This window comes from Dendropsophus ebraccatus, chromosome 12 (assembly GCF_027789765.1).
Source record: "Dendropsophus ebraccatus isolate aDenEbr1 chromosome 12, aDenEbr1.pat, whole genome shotgun sequence".
Lineage (NCBI taxonomy): Eukaryota > Metazoa > Chordata > Amphibia > Anura > Hylidae > Dendropsophus > Dendropsophus ebraccatus.
In genome coordinates this window covers 10,114,981-10,136,375 of record NC_091465.1, presented here as the reverse complement: position 1 = coordinate 10,136,375, position 21,395 = coordinate 10,114,981, and the positions used below count along the sequence as shown (strand labels likewise).

Sequence of the window (21,395 nt, the reverse complement as noted above, 5' to 3'; positions counted from 1 at the left end):
ATATGATGTCAGCAGCGAATTGACTAAAGGGACTGCATTAACTAATAGTCAGAAGTGCCCCATGACTCTGCATTAGTCATCACCATCTCCCTGGAAGCAGGGTCCTACTTAATATCATTGCCCTGCAGTGATTCACAGCTTAAGTTACTTGTGTGACGCAGATAAAAGCTCTGACCTTGTTATCAGAACCTGCAATTATCCGGTCCCCATAACAGGCACTGCAATTTCTAACCTGCTTATGCCAAGAAAGCTGTGTAACCTGCCGGCACGGATACCACAAGCCCCAGCGCTTTGTATGGCGGCATGTAATCTTATGTAATCATATAAAGTGCTCCAAGCGGAACAGAAATACAGGGGATGGCAAAGAGCAGGGATGATCGTCACGTCAGCCGGCAGCCTTGTCGGGGAGCTGTACTAAAGGACGACTTACAGCGGAGAGCAAGAAGACATTCATATATGACATGTATAACATATACTACCATCCAAGCAGTTATCAGCTTTCATACTAGAGCCTGGGAGGGGGCAGCCTGGGAGGGGGCAGGCTGTGCGGGCTGAGCTGGTGCTCTGGGCCATCCGGCGATGCCCCAAGGCAGTCAAGGTCTGATTGGTAGTTGTAGTTTTGCAGTATCTGAAGGCCATATGTTGACCACTAGTACAGACTGTAGACAGTGGAGATGTTTCCCACAGATATATAAGGCCTACCGGCATGCTACAGAGACGCGAGTGCGATGTGTTGTCAGCCCTTGTGTCACATGACTACTCACCTCTACAGAGAAGGAGACCTCATCGTTGTTATTACAGTTGATTTTCTCAAACAGTTCCTCGCAGAGCTGGGGAAAGAAAAAAGGAGAAGGGTTAGAGGAAAAATGGCCGACTAGGGGAATCTGTCATCTGCCATATGGATTCTAAACGGATGACACTGTTATATGCCATGAGGTCAGCGTGACACCTGATACTTTTCATATATCCCTCTGGGCTTCCAGAATGTAGAAAATGCTTTTATTCTCCAGTGTAAAGTGTCAAAGAGGCGTTCCCAAACTCCTGATCTACTGAGGGTTGTAATATCTCCTTGCCCCCCTCCCATCCCTGTTCCTGACCCTGCTTAGGACTCAGCTGCCAGGTTATTGTCAATCAAGCAGAAACAGGGATGTGAGGGGGAGCAAGGAGATGTTACAGATTTTAGGAGTTCAGTAGCTTAAGAACGCCTCTCTGACACTTAGCACTGGAGAATAAAATATTTTTTTTACATTATGGAAGCACAGGCTGATATATGACATGTGTCCCCTTTTCCTCAGTTTAAAGTGACACTGTCACCTCCTTTTTGCATTCTGACATCTCTACACAGGTGTAAAGAGTATATTTAGCGGTTTTCATACATTATTTTATATCATACGTCATGGTGCTTGTTCAAGTAAAAAGTCATCTTTTATCAACTGCAGATTGTGTTAAGTGGGCGGCATTAACACCACTTAGCCCCGCCCACAACGGCACCATTGGCCCCGCCTCCTCACCGGCCATTGGAACAGGCTGGCCGAAAGGTCTAGACCCCACCCCTTTACGTCGGCCAACCAATGGGCTTTAAGCGGGCGGAGCCAGCGCCACCGTTGTGGACTAAGTGGCGCTAATGCCTTGAGGCCACGCCCACTTAATACAATCTGCAGTTGATAAAAGGACACTTTTTACTTGAACAAGCACCATGACGTATGATATGAAATAAGGTATGAAAAACGCTAAATTTACCCTTAACACCTATGTAGAGATGTCAGTGTCACTTTAAAGGGTTATTCCTATCCAGTGCTTCTCAAACTTTTCCTAGTGGGGCCTCACCCAACAGAGCACAGTGATGCCTGTCAAAGAGGATGCCCGGGCCTCACCAGGCTGACGGAGAGGATGCCCGGACCTCACCAGACTGACGGAGAGGATGCCCGGACCTCACCAGACTGACGGAGAGGATGCCGGGGCCTCACCAGACTGACGGAGAGGATGCCGGGGCCTCACCAGACTGACGGAGAGGGTGCCGGGGCCTCACCAAACTGACGGAGAGGGTGGCGGGGCCTCACCAGACTGACGGAGAGGGTGCCGGGGCCTCACCAGACTGACGGAGAGGATGCCGGGGCCTCACCAGACTGACGGAGAGGATGCCGGGGCCTCACCAGACTGACGGAGAGGATGCCGGGGCCTCACCAGACTGACGGAGAGGATGCTGGGGCCTCACCAGACTGACGGAGAGGATGCCCGGGCCTCACCAGACTGACACGGAGAGGATGCCTAGGCCTCACCAGAATGAGGGAGAGGATGCCGGGGCCTCACCAGACTGACGGAGAGGATGCCGGGCCTCACCAGACTGACTGAGAGGATGACAGGGCCTCACCAGACTGACAGAGAGGATGACAGGGCCTCACCAGACTGACGGAGAGGATGCCGGGGCCTCACCAGACTGACGGAGAGGATGCCGGGGCCTCACCAGACTGACGGAGAGGATGCTGGGGCCTCACCAGACTGACGGAGAGGATGCTGGGGCCTCACCAGACTGACACGGAGAGGATGCCCGGGCCTCACCAGAATGAGGGAGAGGATGCCGGGCCTCACCAGACTGACTGAGAGGATGACAGGGCCTCACCAGACTGACAGAGAGGATGACAGGGCCTCACCAGACTGACAGAGAGGATGCTAGAGCCTCATCAACTGTGGTGGAAGTCCATGCAAAAATAAAACTATTGCTCAGTCTACCCTTCATTTGTATTTAACAACAAAATAAGTACAAAATTTTTGCAGCCAGGGACGAGCGAGCACCATAGAGTTTGAGAAGCACTAATCTAGTGCATGGTCTCTGTTGTCTTCAGTATCATGTAAATGCATGGTCTCTGTTCTCTTTAGTGTCATGTAATGCATGGTGTCTGTTCTCTTTAGTATCATGTAATGCATGGTGTCTGTTCTCTTTAGTGTCATGTAATGCATGGTGTCTGTTCTCTTCAGTGTCATCTAGTGCATGTTCTCTGTTCTTTTTAGTATCATGTAATGCATGGTCTCTGTTCTCTTCAGTATCATGTAATGCATGGTCTCTGTTCTCTTCAGTATCATGTATTGCATGGTGTCGGTTCTCTTCAGTATCATCTAGTGCATGGTTTGAGTTCTCTTCAGTTTCATCCCGTCCTCTATAAACATGCCTAGTTTAACTAGCTGCCTATAAACTGAGCTCAGGCCTGTGTGTGCATGTCAGATATCGGAAGATTTAGATGAGAGCCCGGAGACAGTGATTAGACTATGACTGTACCTGAGGGATAATGCCCGCCTGTGTCTCCTCCTGTTTACCCATCATCGTATAGGACTTGCCGGCACCCGTCTGCCCATAGGCGAATATACAAACGTTGTAGCCCTCGAAGGCATGTTCCAGCATCTCTTTTCCAATGTCATTGTACACGCGACTTTGGGATGCAAAGCAGGGATCATCTGGCTGTATAAAGAAAGAAATGACATAATCAGTAAGTGTGTCCTTAGATATGGGTGACAAAACTTTACAAACGCTTCAGCAAGTAATGCCAGTACCGAGACCATCTACTGGTCAATGACCACCTACTGGTCAATGTGCAGCACCATAGAAGGGGTGACTTACTGAGGTGTGAGACCATCTACAGGTCAATGTGCAGCACCATAGAAAGGGTGACTTACTGAGGTGTAAGACCATCTACTGGTAAATGTGCAGCACCATAGAAAGGGTGACTTACCGAGGTGTGAGACCATCAACTGGTCAATGTGCAGCACCATAGAAAGGGTGACTTACTGAGGTGTAAGACCATCTACTGGTAAATGTGCAGCACCATAGAAGGGGTGACTTACCGAGGTGTGAGACCAGTAGGAGTAGTCAAAGCTGAAACTTTTAGCTGGTTCCTTGGGATTCTTTGGATTGATAATACCTAGAATGACAAGAGAAGAAAGATGTGAGTTACAACGGAGAGGTGACAATATACAGTTGCAATACTCTTAAACACACAAGCGGAAGTGGTCATAACCTTAGACAGCAACCATGGAACCAGAATCATGGCATCACTATTACCCAGGGTAACCCAGAACCACAGAAAACACAACAACCGCAAACCCAGAATCCCCACCTCCTAGAGACCATGACATCTCCATCCAGTGATCCAGAACAAGGCAAAAAAAAAAAAATGGATCCAGAACTATAGCAACACCAGTGTCCAGAACCACGTCAATATTAACATTCAGGGGTCTAACACCATGACAGCCTGGGACACACCATAACCCTGCAATCAAAACAAGAAAACATGGATCAAAAACCATGGCAGCGCCATCACCCACGGACCCAAAACCATGGCAGCGCCATCACCCGGGGGCCCAGAGCCATGGCAGTGCCATCACCCAGGGGCCCAGAACAATAACACCACCATCATCACCCAGGGAACAAGAACCATAAGAACACCACCACCATTGATCCAAAACCATGACAACACTATCACCCAGGGACCCGGAACCATAGCAACACCACCACCCATGGACCTAGAACCATAGCAACACCATCACCCAGCAACCAAGCACATGGAAACACAATCCACAGATCCAAAACCATGACAACACTATCACCCAGGGACCCAGAACCATAGCAACATGATCACCCAGGGACCCAGAACCATAGCAACACCATCACCCAGGAACCCAGAACCATAGCAACACCATCACCCAGGGACCCAGAACCATAGCAACACCATCACCCAGGAACCCAAAACCATAGCAACACCATCACCCAGGAACCCAAAACCATAGCAACACCATCACCCAGGCAGGGACCCAGAACCATAGCAACACCATCACCCAGGCAAGGACCCAGAACCATAGCAACACCATCACCCAGGCAAGGACCCAGAACCATAGCAACACCAGCAACCAAGCACATGGCAACACAATCCACAGATCCAAAGCCATGACAACAGAGTTCAGTACCTAGAATCGTAGCTAAGCCAATGCCTAAACTTCAGTACGACTGTCATTCAGGGACTGACAATCCTGGTAACACGGACACCCAGGCAGAGATGTCACTTGCAGTCAGTAACAGGGCCCTGTGTCTACCATGTGCCATTTGTAATACTGATGTCTTATGGGGAAGCGGTGCCCTAGGGCCCTGGTGCAACTGCGACCTCTGCAACCCCATATAGTAATGCCCCTGTGTCCCGGGTTACCATGTACCCGCTGCCGTGAACTACTATTTAGCCACTTTAGCCTAGGTGAAAGGACGCTTATTCCTGATCACTGTCTGTGTCATAGGGAGAGGAGGACAGGTAAGAGGAGGATTCCCAGGAACTGACAGCCGGCCCCAGGGATCAGGCCACCACCTGGTATGTGCTAAGCTTTCTAGCAGATGTAATGTCCCTGTGATTCCCTGGAAGAAGTCTCCGGCCCACCAGAAATAGCCGCATTAGCCAAACTGTAAGCGCTATTTCAGACTCTGCCCTTTTGGGCTGCAGGATCACAGAGGAAAAGCAATGAAGGTATAAAAAATGCTGAGATCAATATTTTCTAGAGGCAAAAGAAACATAGGCGGCCATAAAAGCTCATCCTATGTAATCCCTCCTATCTGAGAGGACTGATGCATGTCTTATAAGGTATACAGAATGGAATTTAACCCATAAAAGCTATAGGAGGGGGCCCTGGCCAAACAGTGTCTAGAGCACTGGGCTTCAACCTGTAGCTCTTCAGCTGTTTCAAAACTACAACTCCCAGCATGCCCAGACAGACAACGGCTGGGATTGTAGTTTTGCAACCATAGGTTTAAAATTACTTCCTCTGTTTTTTTTCCTTTCAAATCAACTGGTGCCAGAAAGTGCCGGAGATTTGTAATTTACTTCTATTAAAAAAAAATCTCAAGTCTTCCAGTACTCATCAGCTGCTGTATGGCCTGAAGGAAGTGGTGTATTCTTTCCAGTCTGGAGAGCAGGAGAGGTTTTCTATGGAAATTTCCTACTGCTCTGGACAGTTCCTGACATGGACAGAGGTGGAAGCAGAGAGCAGTGTGTCACTGCAGGACGTACAGCAGCTGTTAAGTATTGGACGTGGAATTTTTTAATAGAGGTAAATAACAAATCTCTGGCTCTTTCTGGTACCAGTTGATTTGAAAGAAAGAAAAAAATTGTGAACAACCCCTTTGATTTACTTAGATGTCATTATCTGTATCACGTAATATGCACCAGGTATAAGGAACTGTTTATGTGTATAGGGATGATATATATATACCATAAAATGGCGGCTCCTAGCAATGTCCTACGTCATCAACCAACAAACTGTATATAACAAGAACAAAATGTTCTCTAAAAAAAAATCCCATGCAAAATCACTGCCAATAATGTCACATAAAAACTGCAGCCGCTGGCCTGCTCCTGCCTGTCATCTATCATCACAGGCTTGGAGGGCTGACTCCTGCGGGCAACAGCTGCGGGGGACTGTGCAGACTACTGCAGACAGACAAGGGGACGATGATCAATGTCACATCACTGCCGGCCTAGACGCTTCCAATCAGATCACGTTGCTTACATCATCCAACCTGACGGCCCAAGAATCATTGATGGTTATAGAGAGTGAATGAAGAATACATAGTGACGGCCCAAGAATCATTGATGGTTATAGAGAATGAATGAAGAATACATGGATTTGGTTCAGATGAGCAGGAAGAGAGAATGAGTAGATATATTATCATAAACATGACTTAAAGGGGTATCCCTATCCATTAAAGTCGGGAGAGACTGTAATAACTTTTTCCAGTTTTGGAGTCTAAACCACCATGAAAAAGGAGGGTATGGGCAGGGACCCTTGTAAGACATGTTTTAAGGGTAGAAAAGGCTGAAATGCTGCCTAAAAGAAGGACTTTAAAGGGCTTTGCGGTTACACCTGTTGTGACTGAAATAGAATAAAGCAATGGAAGGTCAATGAGAGCAGTAAGTAAAGGCAGGTATATAACGGTGTAATAGAGGGTGCACCTGATGGCCGTACTACGGTCTATCATTCTCCTTAACAGGTCAGGCCCAGCACAGCAGGTGACTATTACACAGATAAAGATGGTGGCCGGAGGGTGTGGGGGGTATAAATAGAAGCAGGGTCCCTGTTTAGCAGCACATTACCCTGGCGCTCGGTTGCCAGGCGATAACGTCCCTCCCCGGGGGATATGGAAGCAGCTGCAGAGGCCGGGCCTGAAAGGATTAGGGATAATGGTGACTCACAGTGAACATTCTGTTTCCAAAAGAGAAAGCGAGAGGTGAACAATCCTCCCAAACCCCGCGCCTCACTATTTCCAATTACACGTGAGTCACCGGCGGCATCGAAGCAGCACGCCAGGACCGTATAATTACACGCCAACCGTATACAACAAGGTGCCTTCAAGGGTTCATCCGAGCCAAACAAGAGCATACTACATGGTAGGCCTTCCAGGTCTGACTACATTTGGGTTGTGTACCCACAAAACCTGCCAGTCTTAGGGGGTCCCCCATTAGATGCCCCCCAAGATCAGCTGTAACGGCGGTGAAATGGTTAATTATTTCTTTTTTCTGCCCCTTAATGCCCTGGAGTTCAGGTTTTTTTTTTTTTAAATCAACTGGTATCAGGAAGTTATACAGTAGATATAACTGTAGATTAAAAAAAATAAAAATAAATAATAATAATAATCTCCAGTCTTCCAGTACTTATCAGCTGCTGTATGTCCTGCAGGAAGTGGTGTATTCTCTCCAGTCTGACACAGTGCTCTCTGCTGCCACCTCTGTCCATGTCAGGAACTGCCAGAGCAGCAGCAAATCCCCATAGAAAACCTCTCCTGCTCTGGACAGTTCCTGACATGGACAGAGGTGGCAGCAGAGAGCACTGTGTCAGACTGGAGAGAATACACCACTTGCTGCAGGACATACAGCAGCTGACAAGCACTGGAAGACTTGAGATTTTTTAATAGTAGTAAATTACAAATCTCTGGCACCAGTTGATTTTGCTGAGCTACCCCTTTAAGGGGTTAAAATCTGCATCCAGATGCCCCAGAATTTGGCATTTTCTGTGGATGCGGTTTCTCTGGATTGGCTTTCTCGCGCCTGTCGGCTGGCAGTGCTGCTATGTTTAGATGCCTTGGTGCAATGCCATGGTGCAGACGGGGATGTGGAGCGGATGTTTCATCCTCCGGTGTCGGCCGCAGCCGATCCCTTCTTTTGCGGAGCTGTAATTATAAACTCCTGTTTGCAAACAAAAGAATAAAAGTTTCCTGAGATCTGTCACCTCGGTTATAATTAACCGCTCAGAAGTGGCAGAAACCAGCGACTCCGCACTGATGGTATTATACGCGGCCCGGATCTCGCCGGCAGCCTCTTAACGCCTTCAGCACCAGCTGCGTTCCGGGGCCTGAGAGGATTTCGGTATCTGTGAGTGTTTGGTAATCTAAGTAATTTCTATAACCTTCACTTATGGTAAATCCCGACAAGGAGAGGGTGGGGACGTCTCCCGAGGAAACCGGACCCAAAAGAACTTATAGGAAGAGGCTTGTGGGGGGGGGGGGGGATCACAATGGACGTGGAAGTGACGGCTGAGGAGGGTCAATGGGCCAGGACTCACCCACCCACCTCATGGTTCCTAGACTTTAGGGAAGTGATCCCCCACCTGTGGCTCAATCAGCTGTTCCAAAACTACAACTCCCAGTATGTCCTGACAGCTTAGGTCCAACTATTCCAAAACTACAACTCCCAGCATGTCCTGACTGCTAAGGTCCAACTGTTCCAAAACTACAACTCCCAGCATGCCCTAACAGCTTAGGTCCAAATGCAGTAGTGTAGTACAACAGGCTAGAATAGAGAAGCAGGGCTGCTGTCAGAGGTCTGTGTGGTCACATGACAGCAATGGGGAAGGAGTGTGTATTTAGCATGGAACAATCAGGAAGTGAGAATCACAGAGCTGTGCAGGAGGACAGTGACAGAAACGTCTATATACAGCAGTGTGTATAGCTGAGTGTAAGTGCAGACACATTATAGCAGCAGTGTGTATAGCTGAGAGTAAGTGCAGGCACATTATAGCAGCAGTGTGTATAGCTGAGTGTAAGTGCAGGAACATTATAGCAGCAATGTGTATAGCTGAGTGTAAGTGCAGGAACATTATAGCAGCAGTGTGTATAGCTGAGAGTAAGTGCAGACACATTATAGCAGGTACGGAGAGAATGGGAAACACAAGGGCTGACGGAGACTGCAGTGAGCATGATAGAATAAGCAGGGCAGATGTGGGCACACAGAGGGGTTACAGTTGTGAAGAGATTACCTCCACAGTCCTGTCCCCAGATGTAAGCCCCAGCCTGAAGTGGATCTGCTATGATTTGGAAGATGAGGGAGACTTCCTGGGTCAGAGTACAGGGCTGTAGACCCCGCTATGCCCTAAGCCCTCCAGAAAAACTACAATTCGCTTTGGCTGTCCAGGCATGATGGGAATTGTAGTTTTGCAACAGCTAGAGGGCTGAAGTCTCCCCATCCCTGATGTATGGGGCACCAATACTTCCCTGCATTACGTATACATGTTCATTCAATGTTAGGAGCGTGTTCTCGATTGGTGCAATCTACTCCATCCTGAATGCAGATGTGGATGTGACTAGACAATAAGCCATGATGCAACTCGCCAATGATGCGTGTAACAGCAGTAATCCTGTCCATGACAAGTGAGCGCTGTGTGACGGGGCCCTGAACATCATCGTCATCATGGCCGGGGTATGGTGTTCCTAGAAAGAAAGAAATCTAATTTGGGAGCCTATTAGGAGTGCGGCCTGCTGGTGCTTTGTTCCAGGGAAATTATCTTGGAGGAAAACAATAGTCGAAGTTCATATAATTACATGTTACCCACGATGCACTGCTGCAGGACTGTAAAAACCAACAGGAATAAATGACGCATGAAAGCAAAGGCGAACAATGACGTTTATGGAAAATTAACGTACAGGAGAAAGCCTCATGGATGTAAGTAATGCATAGCCTGTCCTGCGGAGAGGGGGCAGCACCAAGAAACGTTCCTTCGCTGAGAGGATCCACATAGGGGCAACATGTGACACTTTTGGGACTGTCAGGGCATGATGGGAGCTGTAGTTTTGTAACAGAAGGAAGGCCGCAGGTTTGGAAATACTGGGTAAGAAAAAGATGGAAATATAATGATGAACATACTGATCAAGAGAAACATGCTGGCTGTCATATATTAAAGGGGTTATCCAGAATAAGAAAAAAACACAGCTATTTTTTGCAAAAACAGCGCCACCCCTGTCCTCAGGTTGTGTGTGGTATTACAATTCAGCGCCATTCACTTTAATAGAAATAAGCTGCAAAACTGCATACCTAAACTGAGGACAAAAGTGGGGCTGTTTCTGAAAGAAAGTGGACATGTTTTGTTTAGGGTACAAACACACACGGCATATACGCTGCGTATTTACTGCTGCGATACGCAGCAGATACGCAGCAGATTAGATCTAAATAACTGAACACAGTATCAAATCTGCTGCGTATCTGCTGCAGATCAGCTGCATATCTGCTGTTTGTGTTTGTACCCTTAAGGGTATAAACCCACACACCGTATAAGCAGCGTATTTACTGCTGCGATACGCAGCAAATACGCAGCAAATACGCAGCAGATTAGATCTAAATAACTGAACACAGCATCAAATCTGCACCAACAAATCTGCTGCGTGTTTGCTGCTTATTTGTTGCGTATCTGCTGGGTATACGGTGTGTGGGTTTGTACCCTAAGGGTACAAACCCACTTGACGTATTTGCTGCGTGAATCAGTCTTAAAAATAAGCAGGCAAAACGCAGGTTGGCTTTATACAATTGCGTATTTTTGAAGCGTGAAGCTTGTTGTTAGCAAAGCATCAGTTGTTAACAACCTGTGCGAAAAACGCATGTAGCTTCATGCTTCAAAAATACGCAATTGCGTATTTTAACAACTTATGCTTTGCTAACAACAAGCTTCACGCTTCAAAAATACGCAATTGCGTATTTTAACACAGAACAATCGTATAAAGCCAACCTGCGTTTTGCCTGCTTATTTTTAAGACTGATTCACGCAGCAAATACGTCAAGTGGGTTTGTACCCTTAGGGTACAAACCCACACACCGTATACGCAGCAGATACGCAACAAATACGCAGCAGATTTGTTGGTACAGATTTGATGCTGTGTTCAGTTATTTAGATCTAATCTGCTGCGTTTTTGCTGCATTTTTGCTGCGTATTTGCTGCGTATCGCAGCAGTAAATACGCTGCATATACGGTGTGTGGGTTTATACCCTAAGGGTACAAACCCACACACCGTATACGCAGCAAATACGCAACAAATACGCAGCAAATACGCAGCAGTTTGATGGTGAAGATTTAATGCTGAGTTCAGTTATTTAGATCTAATCTGCTGCGTTTTTGTTGCGTTTTTGCTGCGTATTCGCTGCGTATCGCAGCAGTAAATACGCTGTGTATACGGTGTGTGGGTTTATACCCTAAGCCTGGAAAACTCCTTTAAAGGGGTAGTCCACCCAAAAAAATTTTCTTTCAAATCAACTGGTGCCATAAAGTGCCAGAGATTTGTAATTCACTTCTATTAAAAAATCTTAAGTCTTCCAGTACTTATCAGCTGCTGTGTGTCCAGCAGGAAGTGGTGTTTTCTTTCCTGTCTGACCCAGTGCTCTTTGTTGCCTCCTCTGTCCATGTCAGGAATTGTCCAAAGCAGCAGCAAATCCCCATAGAAAACCTCCCCTGCTCTCCAGACTGGAAATAATACAACTTCCTGTTGGGCATACAGCAGCTGATAAGTACTGGAAGACTTAAGATTTTTTAATAGAAGTGAATTACAAATCTCTGGCACTTTATGGCACCAGTTGATTTGAAAGAATTTTTTTTTGGGTGGACTACCCCTTTAAAGTGTCTTTTTTTTTTGCAGAAATCAATAGTCCAGGCGATTTAAAAAAAACTTTGTAATTGGGTTTATTAGGCCATATACCATTATTTGCATTCAAGAAGACTTTCCCCAGGTCCCCCCCTCTCTTCTCTCTCATCTGCGGCTCATTATCAGGAAATCTCGACTCTTTCACATCAGTTGGGCCCTGTGTAACCTATGGAGAGGGGAGAGGGGAGGGGGGAGGAGGGAGATTTGTCGCCAGCAGAGAGCAGAAAAAGCCAGTATTCAATGGTCAGAGAGGTCAGTGCTGACTTTAGAGGAGATAGCCCTGTGATGTAGCTGTAAATTAACTCTTTGTTGTCCTGTTTTAGTGCCTCATCTCCCTCCAGCCCTCCCATCTCTATAGAGCAGTGATTTTCAACCAGTGTGCCGCGGCACACTAGTGTGCCGCGACACATGGTCGGGTGTGCCGCGGGGAAAGTTCCCCAAACTATGGTGCCCCTGTGTTTTGTTCCCCAGCAATGCGCAGCGATCAGTGGCGGATTACACTCACCGGCCACTTTATTAGGTACACCTGTCCAACTGCACGTTACCACTTAATTTCTAATCAGCCAATCACATGGCGGCAACCATGTAGACATGTTCAAGACAATCTCCTGCAGTTCAAACAGAGCATCAGTATGGGGAAGAAAGGTGATTTGAGTGCCTTTGAACGTGGCATGGTTGTTGGTGCCAGAAGGGCTGGTCTGAGTATTTCAGAAACTGCTGATCTACTTGGAATTTCACGCACAACCATCTCTAGGGTTTACAGATAATGGTCCGAACAAGAAAAAACATGCAGTGAGCGGCAGTTCTGTGGGTGGAAATGCCTTGTTGATGCCAGAGGTCAGAGGAGAATGGGCAGACTGGTTCGAGCTGATAGAAAGGCAACAGTGACTCAAATAGCCAACCGTTACAACCAAGGTAGGCAGAAGAGCATCTCTGAACGCACAGTACGTCGAACTTTGAGGCAGATGGGCTACAGCAGCAGAAGACCACACCGGGTGCCACTCCTAAGAACAGGAAACTGAGGCTACAATTTGCACAAGCTCATCGAAATTGGACAGTAGAAGATTGGAAAAATGTTGCCTGGTCTGATGAGTCTCGATTTCTGCTGCGAAATTCGGATGGTAGGGTCAGAATTTGGCGTCAACAATATGAAAGCATGGATCCATCCTGCCTTGTATCAACGGTTCAGGCTGGTGATGGTGGTGTCATGGTGTGGAGAATATTTTCTTGGCACACTTTGGGCCCCTTGGTACCAATTGAGCATCGTTGCAACGCCACAGCCTACCTGAGTATTGTTGCTGACCATGTCCATCCCTTTATGACCACAATGGACCCAACATCTGATGGCGACTTTCAGCAGGATAATGCGCCCTGTCATAAAGCTAGAATCATCTCAGACTGGTTTCTTGAACATGACAATGAGTTCACTGTACTCAAATGGCCTCCACAGTCACCAGATCTCAATCCAATAGAGCATCTTTGGGATGTGGTGGAACGGGAGATTCGCATCATGGATGTGCAGCCGACAAATCTGCGGCAACTGTGTGATGCCATCATGTCAATATGGACCAAAATCTCTGAGGAATGTTTCTAGCACCTTGTTGTATCTATGACACGAAGAATTGAGGCAGTTCTGAAGGAGGCAAAAGGGGGTCCAACCCGTTACTAGCATGGCGTACCTAATAAAGTGGCCCGTGAGTGTATAATGTGGGCAGTTGCGTGGTGCGCTGCGGCGGGCCGTGATGCACGCATCCAATCAACGTGTGCGCTACGTGGAGAGAAGCACAGGAGAGAAGCATGGGGGAGAGAAGCACAGGAGAGAAGCAGGGGGGAGAAGTATGGTGGAGAGAAGCACAGGAGAGAAGCAGGGGGGAGAAGTATGGTGGAGAGAAGCACAGGAGAGAAGCAGGGGGGAGAAGTATGGTGGAGTGAAGCACGGGAGAGAAGCATGGGGGAGAGAAGCACAGGAGAGAAGTAGGGGGGAGAAGTATGGTGGAGAGAAGCACAGGAGAGAAGCAGGGGGGAGAAGCACAGGAGAGAAGCAGGGGGGAGAAGTATGGTGGAGAGAAGCACAGAAGAGAAGCAGGGGGGAGAAGTATGGTGGAGAGAAGCAGGGGGGAGAAGTATGGTGGAGAGAGGCATGGGGGAGAGAAGCACAGGAGAGAAGCAGGGGGGAGAAGTATGGTGGAGAGAAGCACAGGAGAGAAGTATGGTGGAGAGAAGCACAGGAGAGAAGCATGGGGGAGAGAAGCACAGGAGAGAAGCAGGGGGGAGAAGTATGGTGGAGAGAAGCATGGGGGAGAGAAGCACAGGAGAGAAGCAGGGGGGAGAAGTATGGTGGAGAGAAGCACAGGAGAGAAGCAGGGGGGAGAAGTATGGTGGAGAGAAGCACAGGAGAGAAGCATGGGGGAGAGAAGCACAGGAGAGAAGCAGGGGGGAGACGTATGGTGGAGAGAAGCACAGGAGAGAAGCATGGGGGAGAGAAGCACAGGAGAGAAGAAGGGGGAGAAGTATGGTGGAGAGAAGCACAGGAGAGAAGCAGGGGGGAGAAGTATGGTAGAGAGAAGCAGGGGGAGAAGTATGGTGGAGAGAAGCATGGCGGAGAGAAGCACAGGAGAGAAGCAGGGGGGAGAAGTATGGTGGAGAGAAGCACAGGAGAGAAGCAGGGGGGAGAAGTATGGTGGAGAGAAGCACAGGAGAGAAGCATGGGGAGAGAAGCACAGGAGAGAAGCAGGGGGGAGAAGTATGGTGGAGAGAAGCACAGGAGAGAAGCATGGGGGAGAGAAGCACAGGAGAGAAGCAGGGGGGAGAAGTATGGTGGAGAGAAGCACAGGAGAGAAGCAGGGGGGAGAAGTATGGTGGAGAGAAGCACAGGAGAGAAGCATGGGGGAGAGAAGCACAGGAGAGAAGCATGGGGGAGAGAAGCAGGGGGGAGAAGTATGGTGGAGAGAAGCACAGGAGAGAAGCAGGGGGGAGAAGTATGGTGGAGAAAAGCACAGGAGAGAAGTAGGGGGGAGAAGTATGGTGGAGAGAAGCACAGGAGAGAAGCACAGGGGGGAGAAGTATGGTGGAGAGAAGCACAGGAGAGAAGCATGGGGGAGAGAAGCACAGGAGAGAAGCAGGGGGGAGAAGTATGGTGGAGAGAAGCACAGGAGAGAAGCATGGGGGAGAGAAGCAGGGGGTAGAAGTATGGTGGAGAGAAGCACAGGAGAGAAGCAGGGGGGAGAAGTATGGTGGAGAGAAGCAGGGGGAGAAGTATGGTGGAGAGAAGCATGGGGGAGAGAAGCACAGGAGAGAAGCAGGGGGGAGAAGTATGGTGAAGAGAAGCACAGGAGAGAAGCAGGGGGGAGAAGTATGGTGGAGAGAAGCACAGGAGAGAAGCATGGGGAGAGAAGCACAGGAGAGAAGCAGGGGGGAGAAGTATGGTGGAGAGAAGCACAGGAGAGAAGCATGGGGGAGAGAAGCACAGGAGAGAAGCAGGGGGGAGAAGTATGGTGGAGAGAAGCACAGGAGAGAAGCAGGGGGGAGAAGTATGGTGGAGAGAGGCACAGGAGAGAAGCACAGGAGAGAAGCATGGGGGAGAGAAGCACAGGAGAGAAGCAGGGGGGAGAAGTATGGTGGAGAGAAGCACAGGAGAGAAGCAGGGGGGAGAAGTATGGTGGAGAGAAGCACAGGAGAGAAGTAGGGGGGAGAAGTATGAATACATTTAGAATCTATATTATTAACTATATATATAATATGTACTGTTTTAGTGTCATTTTGTGCCATTTTGGTTGGTGGTGTGCCCCAGGATTTTTTAAGTATAAAAAATGTGCCGCAGTTCAAAAAAGGTTGAAAATCACTGCTATAGAGAACCATGAAGACAGAGGGGAGAGCTTCAAACTGCTTTTTCATGATAAAAATCCATTTTTCGGCTAATAAACCCAATTACAGAGTTTCTTAAAATCGCTTGTACTATTGATTTCTGCAAAAAGCCTTTTCTGACAATATAACAGTACACCATAGAATTCTGAGGATGTGGAGGAGGGGAGCAGCTGAGCCACAACCCTTATCAATGCGTAGATTTTAAGAGCATCAAGTTACGTTTAAGCCCTTATATAAATTGAGCGGTGATGTCATTGCTGTTGGTGAAGAGCAGATGACATCATCCCATTATCACTGCTGGCACATGACTCATCTCTCTGTAGCTGTCAATGTCAGGATATAAGTGCACTGTGTTCTCCCTACATTGAAAACGACTTTTAACATCAAAACGCGCAAACGCCGGCTGCAGGATCTCGTGTTCTGCACCTGAAAATCCAGACACAAAGAGGAGAGATCCAGCAAAGCTACAGCGTGGTGGTATAAGGAACAGCGCAGAACAGATGGTACCAGGATCACACATAAACCCCTCGTCGTCTGGAGCTGGATCAGGGGGCCTCAGCAGGAACAGACCTCAAAGATCCTCAATCTGGGTGATAGGGGGAGGGGAGCCCGGCAAACGTCTGCCACACAACTAAGAGCCAACTCCTTGCAATGTCTGACATACTGATGTAGGTCACTGGCACATCAAGATGAGTGAGGAAAGTGTCTGCAAATCGGAAGACATGAAAGGATGGATGGATGGATGGATGGATGGATGGATAGATAGATAGATAGGTGATAGATAGATAGATAGATAGATAGATAGATAGATAGATAGATAGATATTGTTGGTATGGTTCTGTGGGGGACATTGGTATATTGTGCAGCTACATCTATATGACTTTTTATAAGGACAAAATCAGATTTGCTGCAGATTATACAAATAGGAGGGTAGAGGAATTGTACACGACCATTGTGAATTTATTGTGAATTGTTCCATCACTGAACTCATTGGGAAGACCTAGAAGTCCATGCTGATGAGCGGTCAGATACAGACACGGTGGGAACTGAAGAATCTGCACTGCCGGTCAGCGTCCACGCAGAAAGCTGATGAGATGTGTAAAATCTGATCCATGATCTGTGATCGGCTGCCAATAGAGATGAGCGAACCTGGAGCATGCTTTCAGCATTTGATTAGCGGTGGCTGCTGAACTTGGATAAAGCCCTAAGGCTATGTGGAAATCATGGATATAGTCATTGGTTGTATCCATGTTTTCCAGACAACCTTAGAGCTTTATCCAAGTTCAGCAGCCCCCGCTAATCAAAGACTCCAGGGAAGAGGGAGGTGAATGAAGTCTGGACGGCAGCGAGTCTGTGCAGCTGCTGGATGATAAAGCCATTATATATTATATATATATATATATATATATATATAGATATATATATATGGAGAAGATGCACACGGCATCCTGCACAAGGCCAGAAGATCCATCACAGACACAGAGGACATTCTGCACCATCTCCAGCTGCAAAGACATGTCTGGAAATGTAGGTAAATTGTGAGCCATCTTTAATGTATGTGGGCCCTGCAGACTGTGACAGATGACATCAGACACTTTTGTTCTCCATTGAGATGAGACTAGACAGGTCTGGCTATGGCTGCTCCTTCCCTTCTCTACCGGAAACACACACACACTCCTCCAAACCAAGCGCTCATGTGTATACGGGATAAGGGGGATTAATTGTTGGCTGAACAGGTGTCCGGGCATTGGCTACTGAAGGTGTATGGGCAGATTGGGGCACAATTTATTATGGTGGTATCACATGAGGGTACAAATAAAGGGTCCGTGTACACAGGTGTCATAGATATACAACATAATACATCTCATCCAAAATCCACGTTACATCAAACAAATACACAGATTCATGCACACACCTATTCAGAAAACCATACACACACATTCACAAACACACTTATACAACCGTACATATCAATTCATACAATCACAGAGACACATTCATATAACCACACATACACACACACACATTGATACACACACCCATTCAGAAACCCCTCCACACACGGATTCATACAATCATGCACACACTCAAACACATGCAATAATACACATCCACGCAACCATACAAACACTTATACAACCATACACACACACATTCATACAACTACACATACATTCATACAATAATACACACACACACTCACATTCATACAAGGATACTACAGTCCTGCACATTGTACGGTCTTTTCTAGAAGCCTGGCTGGTCAGTATCCGTCCTGGCACAACACTGAAGGATTAACAGAGTCATTTGATACAAAACCCCTTCAGCTGAGCGTGCAGGATGTGTGAAGGGCAACGCCGAGCGACTTACGGGTCAGGGGTCACACAGAATATAATTGCATCTACCAAACTAGTGGCAGAAAATCATGAATTATTACACTGAGGGCAACAAGTAAAACAAAGAAGTATCTCAGGAATGGCAACCAAGTCAGTGCCACATTGGTCACATTGCACAGAAGCCATACACTGTGCACAAGAGAGGAGAACACAACATCCCAATGCAAATAATAGGGTTACCCCTAACCTAATACTATATAATGTAAGCACAAACCAAATAAATCTGATTTTATGCATGTTCCATATACATACAGCAGCTACATGGATCACAGAGACTTGGGGTCTGGAGACGACTCTAAGGGAGAGTGCTGTGGGCATGCTCTGTAACCTGCTCACAGGTCATTGAGCAGGGAAGGGGAGTAGGTGAGCTGTGATCATCCCCTGCTGATTGTGGAGTGTTGTGGGCATGCTCTGTAACCTGCTCACATGTCATTGTTCAGGGAAGGGGAGTAGGTGAGCTGTGATCATCCCCTGCTGATCATAGAGTGTTGTGGGCATGCTCTGTGACAAGTGCAAAGGTCCCTTGGCAGGGAAGGGTGAGTTGTGATCATCCCCTAATGATCGTATAGTGTTGTGGGAATGCTCTTTGACAAGTGCAGAGGTCCCTAGGCAGGGCAGGGTGAGCTGGGATCATCCCCTACTGATTGTAGAGTTTTATGGGAATGCTCTGTGACACGTATAGAGGTCCCTAGGAAGGAAGAGTGAGTTGTGATCATCCCCTACTGATTGTAGAGTGTTGTGGGCATGCTCTGTGACACATGCAGAGGTTCCTTGGCAGGGATGGGTAAGCTGTGATTATCCCCTACTGTGACTGGATGAGCCTGTGTTTCCTATAAACTGGTATTACCTTTCTTTGTTATCCTGCCTCTGGCAGGGTGACTGCTAAGACGTGAATGGAGCAACAATGCTGCACCATTCACCACAGCTACTAACAGTACAGCACCTGCAGGAGTGAGCAATGAAAAACAATGAAGAGGTTGCACCATGGCCCCGATAGGTGAGGGTGCTGGGGTTGGGACCCCCACAAGTCTAATACTAATAACCTGAGGATAAGTAATCAATATTATAAGGCTAGATTGCCCCTTTAATTTTCTTGCTTTGTACTGGTGCAGGAATACCTACAGTACCTGTTATGTGGGCAACTTAAAGGGGTTATCCAGCACTACAAAAACATGACCGCTTTCTTCCGCTCTTGTCTCCAGTTTGGGTGCAGGTTTTGTAACTCAGTTCCGTTGAAGTGAATGGAGCTTAATTGCATAGTGATAACCCCTTTAAGAAACACATACTGAAGGTGGATAATTCAGATGCTTTACAAAAACTAGGGGGTGCTACTGTCCACACCAATGATATCAGCAAATGTTACTTTTACTGCATTTTTTTTTTGCTTATTATTATACTGCATTTCATGCTTTTCATAGCTTCCATAATGCAAACCTTCCAGACAAAAAACTGGCCAAAAGATAGAGCAATGCAAAGTTGGGGGGGGGCTTTATTACAGGAAGGGGTTAATTATTATATTACTATTACTATTCTACCATCCTCACAGTTGGGCTCTGTGCAATCTAAGGCATTAGCGACAGCCAAAAAGAGAAAGGCCAAATGGTCAATATGGAACTGAGCCATCAAGTGCAGAAAATCGATGCAGGAGGCCGATCTAATCCGAGACTACGACAAGATGGATCATTATGTTCTGCAGCGTTCGGCTTCTACAGCAAAGAGACATCTGAAGACCGCGAGAATATTACTAATGAAACTGAGGTCTTCTCGGAACAGAAGCTTGATGCTCTGAGCGTCTCTGCATGATCGATAACAAAGCCAAAGGCTGCCCAGCATGCTGGGATCTGTAGTTTTGCAACAGCTGGAGAGCGGGAGAGACCACTGCCCCATATACATTTGTATCTGCACATATGGGAGCAAAAATCCAAAATCACAGTTTAGTTCAGGCTGAGCTTCCTGGTTCACGAATTAACAGACTGAATTGGGAAACAATGGGTGAACAATAGAGATCCTCTATGTATCCTCTGTCCTACAGGGAAGAGGACAAGAAGTGGAGAAATCTGCAGTATTGCACACAGTAAGGCAGAGGTTACATGGGGGTGAGCATCACGCTATGTCCCAAACATCCCCAAAACAATGGCCGTGACATTGCAGCAGTGCTGGAAACCATCGAGTCATTGGCTGCAACACAGACAGAGATTTATCAAAAGGCCCAAATCTTTACAACCACAGAAAAGGTGAATGTCAGCCCCTAGAGGACGACCTGAACCCGGAGCCAGGAAATCGTTCCTCCCCGGCTGGGAAAACAAAAGGGCTTCCTCACCCAGCGGCCTCTGTGAGCGGGAGACACCCAGGCTGTGGGCCCTCTTATCAGCAAGGATATAGATAGATGGATGTGTCATGTGGATATACAGATGGATACAGGGGCTATAGGCAGGGCGAGAGCTGTATACAGGGCCCATAGTGAGGGCAATGCTGCTGTATACAGGGCCCATAGTGAGGGCAATGCTGCTGTATACAGGGCCCATAGTGAGGGCAATGCTGCTGTATACAGGGCCCATAGTAAGAACAATGCAGCTACAGTATATACAGGCCCACTGAAATAAAAACATGGATCCTACTAAGGATAATGCTACTGTATACAAGGTCCTGATCAACTGCAATGCAGCTGTATACAGGGCTGATGCTGCTGTATACATGGATCCCAGCAGCTCCATACAGGGCTGATGATGTATACATGGATCCCAGCAGCTGTATACAGGGCTGATGATGTATACATGGATCCCAGCAGCTGTATACAGGGCCCATGCTGCTGTATACATGGATCCCAACAGCTGTATACAGGGCTGATGATGTATACATGAATCCCAGCAGCTGTATACAGGGCCGATGCTGCTGTATACATGGATCCCAGCAGCTGTATACAGGGCCGATGCTGCTGTATACATGGATCCCAGCAGCTGTATACAGGGCCGATGCTGCTGTATACATGGATCCCAACAGCTGTATACAGGGCTGATGATGTATACATGGATCCCAGCAGCTGTATACAGGGCCGATGCTTCTGTATACATGGATCCCAGCAGCTGTATACAGGGCCGATGCTGCTGTATACATGGATCCCAACAGCTGTATACAGGGCTGATGATGTATACATGGATCCCAGCAGCTGTATACAAGGCCGATGCTGCTGTATACATGGATCCCAA

At 47.5% G+C, this 21,395-nt stretch overlaps 1 protein-coding gene across 11 annotated transcripts in view; it reads right to left on the bottom strand.

Moving 5' to 3' along the window:
- KIF1B (kinesin family member 1B) overlaps positions 1-21,395 on the bottom strand; it is a 107,579-nt gene that overhangs the window by 62,244 nt on the left and 23,940 nt on the right. For all 11 annotated transcript variants that reach the window (XM_069946976.1, XM_069946978.1, XM_069946979.1 and 8 more), the window contains exons 3-5: positions 3,838-3,914; positions 3,275-3,454; positions 765-830 (exon numbers count right to left, since the gene is read on the bottom strand). In XM_069946976.1, coding sequence (XP_069803077.1) covers positions 765-830; positions 3,275-3,454; positions 3,838-3,914 — 323 coding nt within the window. The remainder of the gene's footprint in view (positions 1-764; positions 831-3,274; positions 3,455-3,837; positions 3,915-21,395) is intronic.